This window comes from Papio anubis, chromosome 1 (genome assembly GCF_008728515.1).
Source record: "Papio anubis isolate 15944 chromosome 1, Panubis1.0, whole genome shotgun sequence".
Taxonomy (NCBI): domain Eukaryota; kingdom Metazoa; phylum Chordata; class Mammalia; order Primates; family Cercopithecidae; genus Papio; species Papio anubis.
In genome coordinates this window covers 17,439,777-17,458,582 of record NC_044976.1, presented here as the reverse complement: position 1 = coordinate 17,458,582, position 18,806 = coordinate 17,439,777, and the positions used below count along the sequence as shown (strand labels likewise).

The following is an 18,806-nucleotide window of genomic DNA, read 5'->3' as shown; positions in this document are numbered from 1 at the left end:
ATAATGAAGACTGCAATTGCAAAGAGGGCTAAAATACTCATCCTGCTGGAATATATATCCGCTCCTATAAAAAAGGTGATATAAGTTAAAATGCTATTATAAGTTTGCTTGGTTGTTACGGAGTTAGGAGATGTGATATCTTACTCATGCTTTTTACTATAGGCACATACCTTCCAAGGAGACCAGAATAGTCCCTCTCTGCGCCCTGACCCCCCATGTCCCCACCCCAAACAGTGCTAAAGGATACACACAGTGTAATCATTTGGCTCCACTTTTCCCAGAGTTTACACGTAAACTACTTTCCTTCTGTTAAGTATCAGGCCTACAGTAGGCTCTCTCTGTCATCATACTCTGTTTTCCTAATTATAAAGCAAATGGATCATAAAGTATTTATAAACTGTTTTTCTTTTGACAACACAATTTCAGACTTACAGAAAAGTTGCAATAGTACAAAGAATTCCCAGATCCCCTCCACCCAGATCCCCCAAAGGTTAACATTTTACCACATTTGATTTATCCTTCTCCTTCTGTCTGTCTGTCTGTCTCTCAATCTGATGGGTCAAAACTTTCTTAAAGTGACATTGTATTCTAGTCCCTCCACAGTTACCAAAATTGTTTCTTTTTCGCTCTTAAAGCAAGAAGGCTGCAAAGCCTGTTTTCTTCTTCCTTTTAAGGTCATACTGGGTGAATTGTTAAGTATCATGGGAAAAATAATACTGTGGGTTACAAATAATGTCTCATAATTCTAAATTAAATTTGGCTTCTAATCTAATTCCTTATATTCTTGGTCATTTGAAAACTAGCTCTGTGTGAATTACCAAACAGGAGCTACTCTCTCCATTTGCAGTTTTCAGTATTGCAGTAGGAGTTTCAACACAGTATGCACTGATTACTTGTTCTTGTAACTTTGTAAAAGCTTGAGAACAGATTGACCTCTCTTGGCTCCTAGGGGGTAACAGCTAAGGTTTATTCATTTACGTGTTTCTAGAAACATTGTATCTATTAGGATTTATTTCAAGCAACTCTATTAGATGGCTTAAAAAAAAAAAAAGAAAAAAGATGTTCTATCTCTCCCTTTTGAAGCTCCTGTAGTGAGGCACCCTGACCTCATTTGTTTTTAGATTGATGTACAATTTACAACCACCAAAGTGTGCAAATCATAAGTACAAATCATGGCTCAGTGACTACTGTGTGTGCACATCCATGTAAACATAACTGTGTCAAGGTACAGAACTTTTCCAGCTCCCAGCAGGCCTCCTCATCACTGCCTCTACACAAATCTTTAAACCATATCATCCATCAATGTCTGCCATTTTTACTTCATTGAATTCCCTGTAACATGACTGTATCATGTCTTTGATCATTTTCAATTTCAGTTTCTTGGCAGGCACTTATTAGAATGGAACTAGTATTTTAAGTCCTTCAGTTAATTCATAAAAGTTATTTATTATTCTTTAGTTTCTATCTTATTTTCTGGACCAGAATATTAGAAGCATGTGTTTCATCTAGAAGTCTTTTATTAGTCTGTTTGTCATCTAAATTTATAACATAGATGCCATTCCAAATCTCTGTGGCAACACAAGACCGAACCTCCAGTACTGAAATAAATGTGGCATTTATAAGGGAAGTTCTTTATCTGGAGTGCTCTCTCCCAATCTATTAACCAGAAATATAAAGTATATAATAAATAATTTAGGTACAGGTGAAAATTTCCCTGTGACAGTTTGCATTTGCCTTTTATTCTCTCGGAGAGGGAAAGGAGGAGAGCAGAAACATTTGATCTTTTATTTCCTGAAATTTCTCCAAGACAGTCTTTGCAGATTACTTTTGTCCTTTGGTTAAAATAAAATTAATGTCCCAAAGTCATTATAAAATTCTGGGTCTCCAGCCTTTCTTGAGGGCTCTGGTTCAGTATCTTGAAATCATGCAATATTTATAGTGTTATGGGAAGTTCTTTTTCATTTCGGATGTTTTTATGTTTAAGAAACTTGCTGTTATTATTATCCTCTGGTAAGTAGGCACTGAAGGAAAACCCCTACTGCTGTCATCGAAGCCACATTTTCCTCCAAGACTGGCTTTAACTTGACAGAATTTTATTTCGAATGCAAAGATGCAGGCTGGGCGCATGGGTCAAGCCTGTAACCCCAGCACTTTGGGAGTCCAAGGTGGGAGGAATCTAGGACTTCGAAACCAGCTTGGCCTACCTTTCTCGTAAAAACAAACAAACAAAAATTAAGAGTGGTGGCCTGCACCTGTATAGTCTCAGTTACTGGGGAGGCTGAGGCTGGAAGATCGCTTGAGCCAGGGAGGTGGAGGCTGCAGCGAGCTGCAACTCTGCCACTGCACTCCAGCCTGGGCTATGGGGCCACAGAGCAGGATCCTGTCTCGAAAAAGGTAAAGTATGTCATATCTTAATAAAAGTGCAGATTAATCACTAGGTACCAATTCATTTATCAGTGTTACACACCAAGAACAAAAGTTCTTCCTAAACTTGGGGGAGAATTTCAGGGCTTTAGGAACTTGAAAGCGTCTTCACAGTTCCTTCGAAGTCTTATTTAGGCCGGCTGTAGACCACAGGCCACAGGTCTAGAACTTGAAGCTGTCCACCAATATCTCACACACAGGACTGTTCTTAATGCACGAATACCTCTCCTCGAGCACACTGCTTTTCCCTCTTAGATCTTGCAGCCAGATCATTTTACCAGCAAAAGTCTCAGACATCTGTGAATAAAAGCTTACATTCTTTCCTTGTCAGTAGAAAAAAGGGGAACACGAAACCATACGTGGCAAATTACAAAGAGGGATGCACTGTACGAGCTGGTAAGATTGTTAATGAGGGCAATCCAAACAGAAGAGATTTGAGCGCGAACGGAATATGGATCAGTGGTTAGAAGGTGGTGTGGGAGGGAGAAAGCTTTGTAAACTGTGGCGCGCTTTAGTATTACTATCGGGGGGATCTAGGCAGGGCAAGAAGCGGGTGAAAGCGTTTTAGGCTTCGGTCTCCTCTCCTCGTCCTTAGCTGTCCCAGGCCAGGGCCATTCTATTCGCCGAGGCGTAGTCAATTCCACTGCCCTAGACTTGCCCACTGAACCCATGCCCCCAACTCACCTTTCCCTGCTGCCCGGAAGCCAAGTCGCTACCACCTGCTCGAGCAACTCCCACCGCGCAGGCTCAGAAGTTAACGCTCTCCCGCCTTTCCCCGCTGCGCTACCTTCTGAGCAGGCGCAGCGACTACGATCCGTTCCCTCGCGGCGGCTCGACCCCGGTGAGGGGAAAGGCCGCTCCGCGCGTCGCGTTTTTGACCCATGACGGCGGCGCGCAGTCTGACGCGACAGATTGCGTCACTTCCGCCCCCTCCCGGGAGGCGGCGCTGGGCCGGTGGCAAGCCCCCGGAGGGAGCCGCAGTAGTACGACGGAAGATGGCGACGAGCGGCGGCGAAGAGGCGGCGGCAGCGGCGCTGGCGCCCGGGACCCCGGCAACGGGGGCGGAGACGACCCCGGGCTGGGAGGTGGCGGTGCGGCCCCTGCTGTCCGCGTCCTACTCCGCCTTCGAGATGAAGGAGTTGCCGCAGCTGGTGGCCTCAGTCATCGAGAGGTACCGGGCGGCGGCTCCGGCGGGCGACGCTGTGGGGGGGGGGAGGGGATTTCGAGCCGGATCGTCTGGACCCGCTTCCCGAGCCGCCCCCTGACCCTTGGGGATCTCCGCTCCAGCCACGGATTCGGGGTTCCCGGGTCCCGGGAGACTAGAGCTTGCCCGGGTTTCCTTCCGCCAACCCATGTAAATCACCTGTACCTCAGTTTCCCCTCTCGAGCAAAACTTTTGCGGCCTCCCTTGCGGGAGGGCGTGGCCGGGCACGGTTGAGAGTGACTTTGAGATGCATTCGCGCTCTTAAGGGAATGTTCACGGGGCTGCCCCTTGGGTCAAGTCACAGATGAGTTTGCATTTCTCGCCCGCACTCATTCCACTAGCCTGGGCCGGAGCGGAGCCGTACGGTATAATTTAATAACGGTCTCCCCGCGGTGCTGTAATCAGTGGGGGCACGTGCTATTTCTGTGACTAAAGCCACTAGCTACCATTGATGACCTCTTTTTACGTTGCACTTCTTGTGCATTCCTACTGTATCGGTCTTTGATTAAAAACATTTCAGTGTGTGAGTCTGAGAGGTCAATTTCCCAGAGGATGTGTGGTGTGTGTGTTCTCTCTCTGCCTCCCATCCCCCTTGCATTAAAATATCATCACATTCTTTTACAAACGGTACTATCTATTGGTTTCCTTTTGTGTGTTTTTGTCTTTTTGCACAGCGATTCTTAGCTATTGAGAGTTATTATATAGGTACACAGATGGTGATCTCAGAGTGCCTTCCTTTTCCTGACATACTGTGCTCAGAGCAGTCTTTCATTAGTTTAATGGTAGATTTTTGCTTTTAAAGCCAGACTGACTTTCATTTTTCTAGCCATACCTCATTTCAGCAACTCCCTGCAATTGTTAACTGGGTCATTTTAGCTTCATGATGACAAGGGTATATCTAGGTGCTCTACAGAGGTTAGAAATTGCTATTTGTTACTCAAAGGAGGCCCATGGTTTGACAAATTGCTTGTTTTTGTGCTTTGTTGTTGTTAGGCTTGTAATCCTTTGGATGCAGTTTTTTTTGTTTTGTTTTGTTTTGTTTTGTTTTTGAGATAGAGTTTTGCTCTGTCGCCCAGGCTGGAGTGCAGTGGCACGATCTCGGCTCACTGCAAGCTCTGCCTCCCAGGTTCACGCCATTCTCCTGCCTCAGCCTCCCGAGTAGCTGGGACTACAGGCGCCCACCACCACGCCCAGCTACTTTTTTGTATTTTTTGTAGAGACGGGGTTTCACCATGTTAGCCAGGATGGTCTCGATTTCCTGACCTTGTGATCCGCCCACCTCGGCTTCCCAAAGTGTTGGGATGACAGGTGTGAGCCACCGTGCCTGACCTGTATGCAGAGTTTTTAACAAATTATAATAAAATAATGGTTGGGTTTGGTAGCTTCACAGTCAGCTTTACAGATGGGTTTTCTTTTTTTTTTTTTTTTTTTAGACGGAGTCTTGCTCTGTCGCCCAGGCTGGAGTGCAGTGGCGCAATCTCGGCTCACTGCAAGCTCCGCCTCCCGGGTTCACGCCATTCTCCTGCCTCAGCCTCCCAAGTAGCTGGGACTACAGGCGCCCGCCACTGCGCCCGGCTCATTTTTTCTATTTTTAGTAGAGACGGGGTTTCACCATGGTCTCGATCTCCTGACCTTGTGATCCGCCCGCCTCGGCCTCCCAAAGTGCTGGGATTACAGGCGTGAGCCACCGCGCCCGGCCACAGATGGGTTTTCTTATCTGATCATCAGGCCAGGAATGTTCTGAAGATGTAAACAGGTTTCAAATATGCTACTTTCAAATTATGTAGCTGCTTTTTGTTTTAAACGTTTGGATTGGCAGTATTTTTCCTGACTCATACTCATGTTATGTAGAATCAGTAACGTTCCAGTCTTTTTAGAACATTTGCTTTTATGTTTTTCTGGACATGAGCTGGATAGCTTATAAAGTATTAATAATTTGTTATTATTATAATAATAATTTGATACCCTTCCGTAAATCCTGTATTTGGGGGCCACGCCTTTAAAGCTGTAATACTTAAGGAACACCCTCCAACCAAATACATCACTAGGTTTGAATTTTGCTATATATGTGGTAGTAGTCTCTGCCATACCGTCTGTTTGTACAGATAATCAAGAGTTGTATTTGTAGATGTTAATAAGATCTCTCTTTATGGTTTAGAAAATAAGTCCAGGCCGGGCGCGGTGGCTCAAGCCTGTAATCCCAGCACTTTGGGAGGCCGAGACGGGCGGATCACGAGGTCAGGAGATCGAGACCATCCTGGCTAACACCGTGAAACCCCGTCTCTACTAAAAATACAAGAAAATTAGCCGGGCGAGGTGGCGGGCGCCTGTAGTCCCAGCTACTCAGGAGGCTGAGGCAGGAGAATGGCGTGAACCCGGGGGGACGGAGCTTGCAGTGAGCCGAGATCGCGCCACTGCACTCCAGCCTGGGGCACAGAGCAAGACTCCGTCTCAAAAAAAAAAAAAGAAAATAAGTCCAAACTGATGGCCCTTTGGTAATGCATTTATTGGAAGGCAAGATCTCCCTTTTTTTTTTTTTTTTTGAGATGGAGTCTTGCTCTGTCACCCAGGCTGGAGTGCAGTGGCGCCATCTCAGCTCACTGCAAGCTCCACCTCCCAGGTTCACACCATTCTTCTGCGTCAGCCTCCCGAGTAGCTGGGACTACAGGCACGTGCCACCATGCCCAGCTAATTTTTTGTATATTTAGTCGAGACAAGGTTTCACCGTGTTAGTCAGGATGGTCTCTATCTCCTGACCTTGTGATCCACCCACTTCAGCCTCCCAAAGTGCTGGGATTACAGGCGTGAGCCACTGTGCCTGGCCGGAGGGCAAGATCTTTTAAGTCTTCTGGTTTTTGGAGCTCAGTTAACTTTGAAAGCCTATGTGTCCTCTGCAGGCTGTGTGAGAGGAGTATGATCTAAAGAAAAATTTCCGTAAGAAATACCTGGCTTACAAGTTCTTTACAGTGAGAACGGCTAAACGTATCAAGTGTTCAGTTTGTTATAAAGCAGGGGTCGGCAAACGTCCTGTAAATGGCCAGATAGTAAATAATTTTGGGACATGTGGTCTCTGTGTGGACTGCTCAACTCTGCCATCATTGTGTGAAAGCAGCCACACACCATACATAAATGAATGGGCATGGCTGTGTTTAAAATTGTGTCTGTGGGCAGTGAAATTTGAATTTCATGTGATATTTACATGTCACAAACTATTCTTTTGATTTTTTTTTTCCAACTGCTGTTAGCCATACAAAAACAGCTGACTTTCTGGATTTGGCCTGCAGACCATAGTTTGCCAACCCCTAGCTTGGAGCACACAGATTATACCCTGCTATCATTATTCTGATTTTCAAAGGATTTATTTATTTATTTATTTAGAGATAGAGTCTTGCTCTGTCACCCAGGCTGGAGTGCAGTGGCATGATTTTACCTCACTGAAACCTGCGCCTCCCAGGCTCAAGTGATTCTCGTGCCTCAGCCTCCCCAGTAGCTGGGATTATAGACGTGCGCCACCAGACCTGGTAATTTTTGTATTTATAGTAGAGATGAGGTTTCACCATGCTGGCCAGGCTGGTCTTGAACTTCTGACCTCAGGTGATCCGCCTGCCTTGGCCTCCCAAAGTGCTGGGATTACAGGCATGAGCCACTGCACCCGGCCCAAAGGTTTTATTTACTTGTCTTTCCAAAAAGTAAAGGTCTCAGAATTGTGGGAGTATGTCTTGCTTAGGAAGCTGTAGTACCAGATCAAAGCCAACACTGTAGATGCTGAGGTGGTCCTTGTTTTCTAGCTAATCAGAGGTTGAGACGTCTAGGCTGCTACTTTATTTCTGTGCTTGCCACTCCCATCTTCTGCAGTTTCCTGGTTTCTTTCTCTTGTTAAGCCTGCCATGTTTTTTCTTCCTTGTCACCGGGGACCATCTGTTTTTCTGTTGCAGTCTACTATCTGCTTCCGTTTTTGATATCCTGGCTCCATCATGCCAGCTATTACTTTCTACCTGGTAGCCTGCTTATCCATTGTATTTGTCTCTTGACTATTGAGAACGATGATGTGCTCAAGACTCCTCAGTACACCACATTCTACCTTTTTTTATATTGAAATTGACCTTTTGAAGAAAAGGTAGATTAAACGTTCCTAGGTCTAACCCCTATTTCTTAAGTTTGACTTTGCAACCAAACTGAAACAGAGGAGAAATAGATCAACATGGATAAGTTGGAAAGCATACTCTCAAGTCATTCGATTTTTTAAAAGAAAAAGATATCTGAATTTATTTAAAGGGAAGATTTTTTCCATAGCATGTAGCTAGCTAGCGTGTCTTAAAAAGACTACTAAAATATTTTTTCTTTTTTAAGAGACAGGGTTGGCCGGGCACAGTGGCTCACGACTGTTATCTCAGCACTTTGGGAGGCCAAGGCGGGAGGATAACCTGAGGTCAGGAGTTTGAGCCAGCCTGGCTAACATGGTGAAACCCTGTTTCTACTAAAAATACAAAAAATTAGCCACGCGTGGTGGCACGCGCCTGTAACACCTGTAATCCCAGCTACACGGGAGGCTGAGGCAGGAGAACTGATTCTGAACCCAGGAGGCGGAGGTTACAGTGAGCTGAGATCGCACCATTGCACTCTAGCTCGGGCAACAAGATAAAAACTCCATCTAAAAAACAAAACAAAAGAAAACAATATGGGATCTCCCTCTGTTGACTGGAGTACAGTGGGACAATTATAGCTTACTGTAGCCTCAAATTCCTGGGCTCACGGGATGCTCCTACTTCAGCCTCCTGAGTAGCTACAGTAGCTAGCTAGACTACCGGCTCCCACCACTAGGCCCAGTTTAAACTCTTTCTAACACTGTTACTTAATACATAGTTTAAAGAACATTTTAAACACACTGTTACTTTTCCAAGCCAGAAATGGAGCAGAACTAGCTCAATGGAGCACATGCCGTCTATGGGATTAGTTAGTATAATCATTGCTGAATGTAGCCTTCTGTGTTAAGGTATAGATAATTCCTTTCTTAACTCTGTGCAAGATAGGCTGGTTAGCATGGTTATCATTGGACAGCTTGACTGACTCTTTGTAGATAAAAAGAAATATGCTCCTTCTCTCTGAGCCAGTTCTTTCTAGGCTGACCTGGCCTTTTAAATGATAAACCTGTTCGAGGTTTCTGTTTCCAGATGTTTGCTAGAATTTAAGGGCAAAGAGACCTACTTTGGAAGGGGGAGACTGTTACAACATTTCCACTAGATAATGCACAGTAATTTCCTAAAAATCTTGAAGGGAAGAAAGGGATGCACTCATGCTGTGATCTTTTGAATTTGTAAGCAATAGGATGTAAATTGATAAATGACCTAAAGGAAAAAAAAAAAAAAAAAAAAAAGCCCACCACCAAAAGATAGATAATGATTGTGAGATTAGTCTTTGACTCCTGTTTCTATGTCTTAGTTTCACATTAACCACAGATTTGTCAAGAGTATGAGGGAAGTATCTGAAAGACAGTTTTCAGTTCTTCAGTTAACATGCAGCAGATTATAGATAGAAAGATAGGAATAAGCATAATGGATTGTATATATACTTGAGAAAGGAGCTTGTGAAGTTTCCACCATTTACAAAAAAGATTGATAGTATGATATTGAGGAGGGAGAAGGGAAGTGAATCTTTAGTCTTTTATGATGCCCCTCCTCAGATTCCCATTTCTTCCTAAAAAGATCTAGATTTTTCCAGACGCTGCCAGTTCTTTTTTCACTTACACATCAAATTGGATTTCTCTGACCTCTCTGCTTAGCTGCTGTTTCCCTTTGTACTCTGCATCACATTTATTTGGTATAGAGTATAAAAGCTTCAGATTCTCTGTCTATCCACAGTGTTTCAGGCTCAGCAGTACTGTTGTTGCAGTTCATTAGGAGCGGCAGGTGATTCAGGAAGATACTTGACCAATTAGAGCAAAGACATATTTTCACGTCTATCTCTTTATTTTCCTTCCTGTACTTTATATTTGCTTCCATTTCTTCATTCTTCTCCTTCCTACTCAACTTTTTGTCCTTTGTTCCGTTTTTCCATTTCTTATTCTCTGGTGTCTTGGTGTCTATCATTTTCTCAGGGAATGAGAGTGAGGTTGGAAATTATGGCAGCACATCCCTATTAGCTGACTCATGCACACTGTTTCTTTAAAATCAAGAGATATGACAATGTCCATTACTTCTTATTTCTTCCTTCAAGTCTTCAAAACCAATTTTTCCCCAGGTTTATCCTTAGTTGTCCAATGCACATTTTAAGTAGAACTGAAGATTGTTCCATTTTTCCTCTGCCAATGTCTGTCTTTTCCCAAAATGCATTATTCTTCCTGTTTCTTTATTGGAATAAGGATGTTATGTATTTCTAGGGGAGGAAGTTGGGTTCGTTAGATCACAATAGGATGATACTGAACCAGGCAATTAAATGAGTTTACTCCTATATATATTTTTAAATGTATATTTCATTCTCAGAATTGGTATGAAAGCAATAGGCTAAGTCCATCCTTTGGGTGGGCAGTATTTCTCTTAGATTTGGTAAACCTGTTCAGGTGGAAAAAGTGGGGGTAAGCAGCTCTGAACTTTGGAAATAAATCAGGAAAGGTAAATAAATCCGGTAAAATAACATCAAATGTCAGAGTGGGAAAGCCTTAGAAAAACGAATAAGAAAGTATAAGGGTGGGGCCAGGCGTGGAGGCTCATGCCTGTAATCCCAGCAATTTGGGAGGCGGAGGCGGGTGGATCATGAAGTTAGGAGTTTAAGACCAGCCTAACCAACATGGTGAAACCCCGTCTCTACTAAAACAAATACAAAAATTAGCCGGGCGTGGTGGCACGCACCTGTAATCCCAGCTACTCAGGAGACTGAGGCAGGAGAATCGCTTGAACCCGGGAGGCGGAGGTTGCAGTGAGCTGAGATCATGCCTCTGCACTCTAGCCTGGGCGACAGAGCGAGACTCCATCTCAAAAAAAGAAAGTATAAGGCTGGAAGTAAAGGAAAAACTAAGTATATGAGGTAGAAATGGGGATTTAGTAGGGAGTTTTCTGCTGTACATGTGAGCCTTAAAACTGTGTTTAGTCACTAGGAACTTTTGAATGCTACTTTTTGTAGAAAGGTTTTTATTTTCTCCTTTTTATGTACCCTGACAAATGGAAAATGACCCTCACTTAGCAGGAGGATCCTTGCACACATCATAGATGCTCCATAAATATTTTTTTTTCTTGGTGAAGGAGTTATTCTGAGTTAGGGACTAATCTTTGATACATACCCATTTATCCTTGCTCTGCATATAGCAAAGTGCTTGTAATGCCAGACTTTCAAGTGTTATTTAAGGTGATTCATCACTGACATTGGCACCTTCCAAATAGTGACTTGTCCTTTTGGCTCTTGTGTTCATTTGGCAAGTAGATAGTCTTGCAGGCAGTGAATGGAGTATTCACTCTGTTTACATTTCCCTTCTTAGGTTGATACTCTTTTTTTTTTTTTTTGAGTTGGAGTCTCACTCTTTCTCCTAGGCTGGAGTGCAGTGGCACAATCTCAGCTCACTGCAACTCTGCCTGCCTGGTTTAAGCAATTGTTGTACCTCAGTCTCATGAGTAGCTGGGACTACAGGCGGATGCCACCACACCTGGCTAATTTTTGTATTTTTATTAGTGACGGGGTTTCACCATATTGGCCAGGCTGGTCTCGAACTCCTGGCCTCAGATAATCCCCCAGCCTCTGTCTCCCAAAGTGCTGTGATTACAGGCTTGAGCCACCAGCTACAATGCGTCCCGCCATAGGTTGAAACTTCTTGCTGGGAATTGACTCACTAAGGAAACTATTCAACCACACTGTTGTTCTTTCCATTTAATAAAATATATTTTAGTCTTTGCTTTACCTTCATGTTTCTTTTTTTTTTCTGAGACGGAGTCTCACTGTCGCCCAGGCAGGAATGCAGTGGCCCGATCTCAGCTCACTGCAACCTCCGCCTCCCTGGTTCAAGCAGTCCTCTGCCTCAGCCTCCTCAGTAGCTGGGATTACAGGCGTGTACCACCACACCTTGCTAATTTTTGTAACTTTAGTAGAGATGGGATTTCACCTTCTTGGCCAAGGGCTGGTCTTGAATGAACTCCTGACCTTGTCATCCACCCAACTCTACCTCCCAAAGTGCTGGGATTGGAGTCATGAGCCACCATACCCGGCCGGCCACCTTGCCCAGCCCATGTTTCATCAATTGTGGATTAGCACCTGATTTGATAGAATGACTTTAAATGTATCCAGCCTTTAAACCTAGTTGGTCTCTAGATTTTTTCAGAATAGGGCATTTCCCCAGCTAAGGATAAAGGATGTGGTTAAAAAAAAAAAAAAAATCACTGACTCTTTTGTGATCTCGCTTTAGTCTACAGTCAGAGGGATGGAGTAGGGGATGACTCTGTTATCCAGTGAATTTTGGATTTTAGCACTCATCATATGACTTCCTATCTTGAATTGTTGATTCCTTTTAAGTTACCACATTACAGGCCAGCCTTATTTGGTCTAAAATTGGTTACTTTAATCTGTATTCCCACTAACAGTATATTGAGTACTCTGGTCTGCCCCTTTTTGGCTATCAATAATGAAGGCATATTAGTGATCGGTCTTTGCCAGCCAGTAATACAGAATAGATTGGTATCCTGTTAGGTCTTTACTTGCATTTCATTAGTTCTGCTTGACTTTGAAAATGTTTTCTGTTTGTTAGTCTCTGCTTCTTCCTAAGCCTGATGACCTTGAATGAGATATTTAATTTGAATTCTCTAAGCTTCACCTTCCCAGTCTTTTTTTGGGATGGAGTCTTGCTCTATCACCTAGGCTGGAGTACAGTGGTGCAATCTTGGCTCACTGCAACCTCTACCTCCCAAGTTCAAGCAATTCTCCTGCCTCAGCCTCCTGAGGAGCTGAGACTATAGGCACATGCCACAACGTCTAGCTGATTTTTGTATTTTTAGTGGAGATGGGTTTTCACCATGCTGGCCAAGTTGGTCTTGAACTCCTGACCTCAGGTGATCCGCCCACCCCATCTTTCCCAATCTTGAATGGGAATAGGTTGATGATACTATCTACCAGGTAGTGAGGATTAAATAACGTAATATCCATAAAGGGGTATCTGGCACATAGTAAGCGCTAAGTAGATGCTGGCTGAATTGTTATTATTTTTGCAGTGAATCAGAAATCCTGCACCATGAGAAGCAATATGAGCCATTCTACTCATCTTTTGTTGCACTTTCCACACACTATATTACAACAGTTTGCAGTCTCAGTAAGTATTCCACTCTTGTCCCTGCCTTCTGAGGGCTTGTGAATAGGGGAATTGTTTATCCTCTTGTTAGTGTATCTGAACAAGTTGTTAATGAAGTCTAGGTTTTAGCACTCCTAAGCTGCTCACCCAAGAGCGGAGACAACTGTCAGCTAGGATGAGGCTCCAGAGATTCCCTTACCTAGGCTAACCGAGTGGAATTTTAAAACTACTTGGCTTGGACACCTGCTTTATAAGTATTAAGTCAACCTCCTTTCCCTTCTTAATCCAAAGCATTTTATTGATTTCTCATGTAATTACTGGTGTGTTAATTTCCTGGGGAAGAGGGTGGTGGATACTGACCTCTGGAGCTAGCAGCCACTCAAGGCTCTATTTCCTATTTGGTTTTAGTGAGGATGTGGATTCTCCCTTGTGTTCTCTGGTATATGAAAGGATTTCAACTTCAGTTCTCTAGTTTCTTCATTTTTCTACCCCCAAAATGGCTAAGCCCTATTTTACATTTCTGAATTTTTACACTTTTCTAAAATCTTGACTCAAATAGTTCTGAAGAATTCTAATTATTTTAATTTTGCTTTTTTAGAGAGAGGGTCTTGCTCTGTCACCCAGGCTGGTGTGCAGTGGTGTGATCATAGCTCACTGCAGCCTTGAACTCCTGGGCTCTAGTGATTCTCCTGCCTTAGCCTCCTCAGTCCTAGCTGGGACTACAGGCACAAGCCAATACGCGCAATTAATATTTTATTTTTTTTGGTAGAGACAGGGTCTCTCTATGTTGCCCAGGCTAGTCTGGAAGTCCTGGGCTTAAGCAATCCTCCTGGCTTGGCCTCCCAAAGTGCTGGGATTACAGGCAGGAGTCACCATATTTGTTTATTTGAATAGTTTGCTAAGCAAGTAAACTGAAAGGACACTGAAGAATTAGTGTATTTTTTGTGTGGCCCAAGACAATTCTTCCAGTTACTGAGTAATCCTTCAGTGTCAGATACTGTTTAATACAGGCTCTGGCTACTGGCAGAAAAATCAGTTGTAGCTTGGAGAAACTTTATGTAAGGAAGTAATTTTATTTTTTTAAGTTATACTTAAAAATTTTATGCATTTATTTATTTATTTTGAGATTGGGTTATGAGACTAATTTTTGTATTTTTGGTAGAGATGGGGTTTCACCATGCCGGCCCAACCTGGTCTGGAACTCCTGGGCTGAAGTGATCCACCTGCCTCAGCCTCCCGAAGTGCTGGGATTATAGGTGTGAGCCACTACGCCTGACCAGGACGTCATTTTAGAATCCTTGGGAAGGAGTAGTAGTATCGTCTAGTGCAAGCTTGTCCAACTCATGGCCTTAGGGCCACGGGATGGCTCTGAATTTGGTCCAACACAAATTCATAAACTTTCCTAAAACATTATGAGATTTTTTTTTTTTGTCCTTTTTTTTTTTTTTTTTTTAAAAAAAAAAAGCTCATCAGCTATTGTTACTGTTAGTATATTTTTTGTGTGGCCCAAGACAATTCTTCTGGTGTAGCCCAGGGAAGCCAAAAGGTTGCACACTCCTGGTTTAGTGGTTAAGAGCATAAACTCTAGAGGCTGACTGCCTGGATTTAAATCTAGCTGTGTGACTTTCGTCAAGTCATTTAGTTAGCTCAGCTGTTAAAAATGGACAGGGATAATATGAATATCTGCCTCATAGAATTGGTTTAAGAATTAGATGAGTTAGTACATTTGAAGTGCGTTGCACTGGTGTGATGTATTTCCTATTACAGTTATCCTGATTTCTAGTAAATATGAGATAAATTGATCTGATAGTTATTGATGTTAAAATACCTTTGTTCACCCCTTGGGTTTTTGGCTCTGAATAATTGTTATGATATTGGGAATGTTGGACATAGAGCTCAATACTTACTTTGCTTGATTTCTTGACCAAGGCTGAGCAGTCTGAAATTAAGTAATGTTTATTACTTTCTCAGTTCCCCGGAACCAACTTCAGTCAGTGGCAGCGGCCTGTAAAGTTCTAATTGAGTTTTCTCTCCTGCGTCTGGAGAATCCAGATGAGGCTTGTGCTGTGTCCCAGGTGAGAGTGATGGGCCCATTTCTTGCCCTATTCCAAAGCAGTATTGTGACTGACTAGTGGCATAGAGCAGAGGTCAGTGAACTTTTTCTGTAATAGGCCAGATAGAAAATCATTTGCAGGCTGTATGTTATCTGTTGCAGCTAGTTAACTTTGCCTTTTTAGTGTGAAAACAGCCATAGATTAATATGTAAATGATGAACATGGCTGTGTTCCAGTAAACTTTATTTACAAAAACAGGCAGTGGTTGAATTGGAGCTGTATTTTGCCGGCCTCTGGTACATGGGGCTACAGAGTCTTCTCAAGGATTGGACATTTTTGTATTTTTTGTGGAGTCAGGGTTTTGCCATTTTGCCCAGGCTGGCCAGGTAAGTAACAGAAAATGAGTAAAGTGTGCTAGTTGAGAAGATTGCAGGCCCCAACTACAGGGGCCAACCACTATTTGGCTCTGGCTTATTATTGCCATGCAGGAATGGAGGTGCAAGGTTGCTATACTGTGAATTATTTGAGAGTGAGAAGTTTGGATTTGCATGTGAATCTTTTTATTCACTTCAAATTTTAAAAAAATATTGTGAGAACAATAAGACATCTGCAAGCTACGTACAGTCTAAGGACATCAGCTTGCAGTCTTTGCATTAGTGTTTATATGAACCTAAATTTGACCCTGTGCCAGTTAGAATTCCCCAAAGAGTAGAATTTTCTGAAAGATCTATTTGCATTTGTTTTCTTTCTTTCTTTTTTTTTTTTAAATTATACTTTAAGTTCTACGGTACATGTGCACAACGTGCAGGTTTGTTACCTATGTATACGTGTGCCATGTTGGTGTGCTGCACCCATTAACTCGTCATTTACATTAGGTATATCTTCTAATGCTATCCCTCCCCACTCTCCCCACTGCATTTGTTTTCTTTTCAGAAACACTTGATTCTTCTAATCAAGGGCCTGTGCACTGGCTGTAGCCGACTAGATAGAACTGAAATTATCACATTTACAGCAATGATGAAATCCGCCAAGCTGCCCCAAACAGTGAAGACACTTTCAGATGGTGGGTGTTCCTTTGACAGATCTGATCACATGATCACCCTCATGGCACCTTTTCCATGGCACCTTTGCCTTCTAGTGGCACTTTCCTCAGCCCTTTTTTTGCTTTTGTATTTTGCAGTGGAAGATCAGAAAGAGCTGGCCTCACCAGTAAGCCCTGAGTTGAGGCAAAAGGAGGTACAGATGAATTTTTTGAACCAGTTGACCTCAGTTTTTAACCCTAGAACTGTAGCATCGCAACCTATCAGTACACAGACTCTGGTAAGTTTCTTTAGTCAAATGTCTTCTTCTTTGTGGGATTTGTTAAGATGATGACACTAGGGGAGAAAAAGTGATGTATTTTATGTTTGCGATATAAAATGATATACATATATGTGGGACAAAAGAAATTGAGGAATACAAAATAAAGCAAGTAAAATTCACCCCAACTCCTTCTTCTGTCCACAGTTACTACTGTTTTGACAACCATTCTAGGCTTCTCTCAATGCAAATTAACAAATGTAAGGTATATGTACAGTTTTCTATATAAAGGCCTCACTCCATTTTGGTTATAGAAGATATATATATTTTAAAGCTGTATGTTTTTTTCCCTTCTCCTGGAAATGTAACTTGTATTTTCTCCAACATTAGTAAGAAATTTTCCCATCATTAACTGGGGAGTCTGGAGAGTATCCATGCAGCCACTGCTCACTTTTGACAGTTGGTTTGGTGAAGAGATAATAGTATCTTGACAGGCCTTATGTTCCTTTTCAGGTGGAAGGAGAAAGTGATGAGCAGTCATCTACAGATCAAGCCTCAGCTATCAAAACCAAGAATGTGTTCATAGCTCAGAACGTGGCTAGTCTTCAAGAGCTTGGTAAGACTCTCAACTGTTATCAGAAAGCTGATTTCTGGGCTATTAAAAATTCCTTAAGTGTGCTTCTGTCATGTGCATAAGAATCAAGCATCAGACAAAGGCCTGTTTGTGAGGTCGTGGTTTTCATTCATTTAGGTGGCTCTGAGAAGCTACTGCGTGTGTGTTTGAACCTGCCATATTTCCTACGCTATATCAATCGGTTCCAAGATGCAGTGTTAGCTAATTCCTTCTTCATAATGCCTGCAACAGTAGCAGATGCCACTGCTGTTCGTAATGGGTAAGGTGCTTCACGGTGCACATGCTTTACTTTTTTCGTTTTGTTTTGTTTTGTTTTTGGGATAGGGTCTTGTTCCGTCACCCAGGCTGGAGTGCAGGGGTGCAATCTCGGCTCCCTGTAACCTCTGTCTCCTGGGCTCAAGCAGTTCTCCCACCTCCTGAGTAATTGGGGCTACAGGCACACACCACCATGCCTGGCAAATTTTTGTATTTTTTGTCGGGTCAGGGTTTTGCCATGTTACCCAGGCTGGTCTTGAACTCCTGGGCTCAAGCAATCCTCCCACCTTGGCCTCTTAAAGTGTTGGGATTTTAGGTGTGAGCCACTGTGCCAGGCCCATGCTGGTAATTGCTTTAACTGTCACATTATAGAAGTGAATGATTCTAAGAGACACTTGTCGATCTCTGTCGTGTTCCAGCTTTCATTCATTGGTGATTGATGTAACTATGGCATTGGATACCCTTTCTCTACCTGTGTTGGAACCTCTCAATCCTTCTCGTCTACAAGATGTGACAGTCCTCAGCCTAAGTTGTCTGTATGCAGGTGAGAATTTATTATATCTGGTCTCATTTTCTCTGTCAAGCACAGATATACTTTCAGGAAACCGTGAAAATCCTTCTGAATACTCTACTCATCCCCCTTGCTCCCTTCCCTCAAGGATCATCTAACGTCCCATCAAGGTGAAATGAGGACTCAATAGGAATCTTTGTAAATGGTCCTGTTGGTTCACTGCTGCCATTGCGTTATACGCATATTTTATTTTATAGTATGTGCAGATGTTAAATATTTACTATATAAAAAGCAAAGTGCCAAAGACTGTTGGGATATTGAGATGAACTACGTGTAGTCTCTGCCCTCAAGGAGGCTACATCTGAGCAGCAGAGAACACATAAGGCTAAACAGTATAATATAAAACAGTATTAAAGGCAATAAGAGAAGTATAGAATATTTTGGGTACACAGAGAAGAAAGGAGTTGAGTCTTGCTGTGGGATCAGGTTTGAAGAAGGCTTTGTGGAACAGGTGGTATCTGTTTATACTGATAAATGCAAAGAATGGTATTCTTTAAGCTTTCATAAAATCCCCTTTCTTCCTGTTGATCTTACTGCCTTTGAAGCAGGACCTGACAGCTGGTGTTTACTCTCTTTTAAGTTATTGTTAAAAGGACTTTTTAGCCCAGATCACTGATCTTTGGCATAAAGTTGCAAGACATATCATATCTCTGGTATGTCTTGGAAGTTATAGCGATTTTAGAAGTTTACTTGGTTTTGCAAGTGAAGCTTTGAGCAGATAGTCTTGGAAACCTGACCTTGGAAACACCACGAAATTGCTGAGGTTGATCTCACTACATTCTCTGAATAGTTTTAATTTGAACATCTATGTGTGAATAAGAGTATAAAGATAAAGGCATCTGTGCCCTCAGGGACCTTACTGTCTTTTAGAGGATGTTAGTAAATAACTTGTAAGTAAAGAAACTGAGTGAGAGATGAGAAAGTACTTTGGAAGCTTAGGGGAGGGAGAGCTCGCTTTCAGTTGAGAAAGGCAGTAATCATGAAGGAGTTTTGATGTTGAATCTTAAGTCAGGTAGGATCTTGGCTTGGCTATTTCTAGGCAGAGGCAGAAGCAGACAAAAAGTATCCAAGAGTTTGGGGGAACATACTGCATAAGTTTGTGT

General features: G+C 42.8%; 1 protein-coding gene across 10 annotated transcripts in view; it reads left to right on the top strand.

Annotated features, from left to right (window-relative positions):
- The first annotated feature begins 3,348 nt into the window (after positions 1-3,348).
- Positions 3,349-18,806, top strand: part of UBR4 (ubiquitin protein ligase E3 component n-recognin 4) — a 139,984-nt gene continuing 124,526 nt past the window's right edge. For all 10 annotated transcript variants that reach the window (XM_021942792.2, XM_003891221.5, XM_021942877.2 and 7 more), the window contains exons 1-8: positions 3,349-3,595; positions 12,814-12,911; positions 14,862-14,965; positions 15,878-16,007; positions 16,125-16,264; positions 16,757-16,859; positions 16,995-17,136; positions 17,552-17,676. In XM_021942792.2, coding sequence (XP_021798484.1) covers positions 3,420-3,595; positions 12,814-12,911; positions 14,862-14,965; positions 15,878-16,007; positions 16,125-16,264; positions 16,757-16,859; positions 16,995-17,136; positions 17,552-17,676 — 1,018 coding nt within the window. In that variant the 5' untranslated portion in view covers positions 3,349-3,419. The remainder of the gene's footprint in view (positions 3,596-12,813; positions 12,912-14,861; positions 14,966-15,877; positions 16,008-16,124; positions 16,265-16,756; positions 16,860-16,994; positions 17,137-17,551; positions 17,677-18,806) is intronic.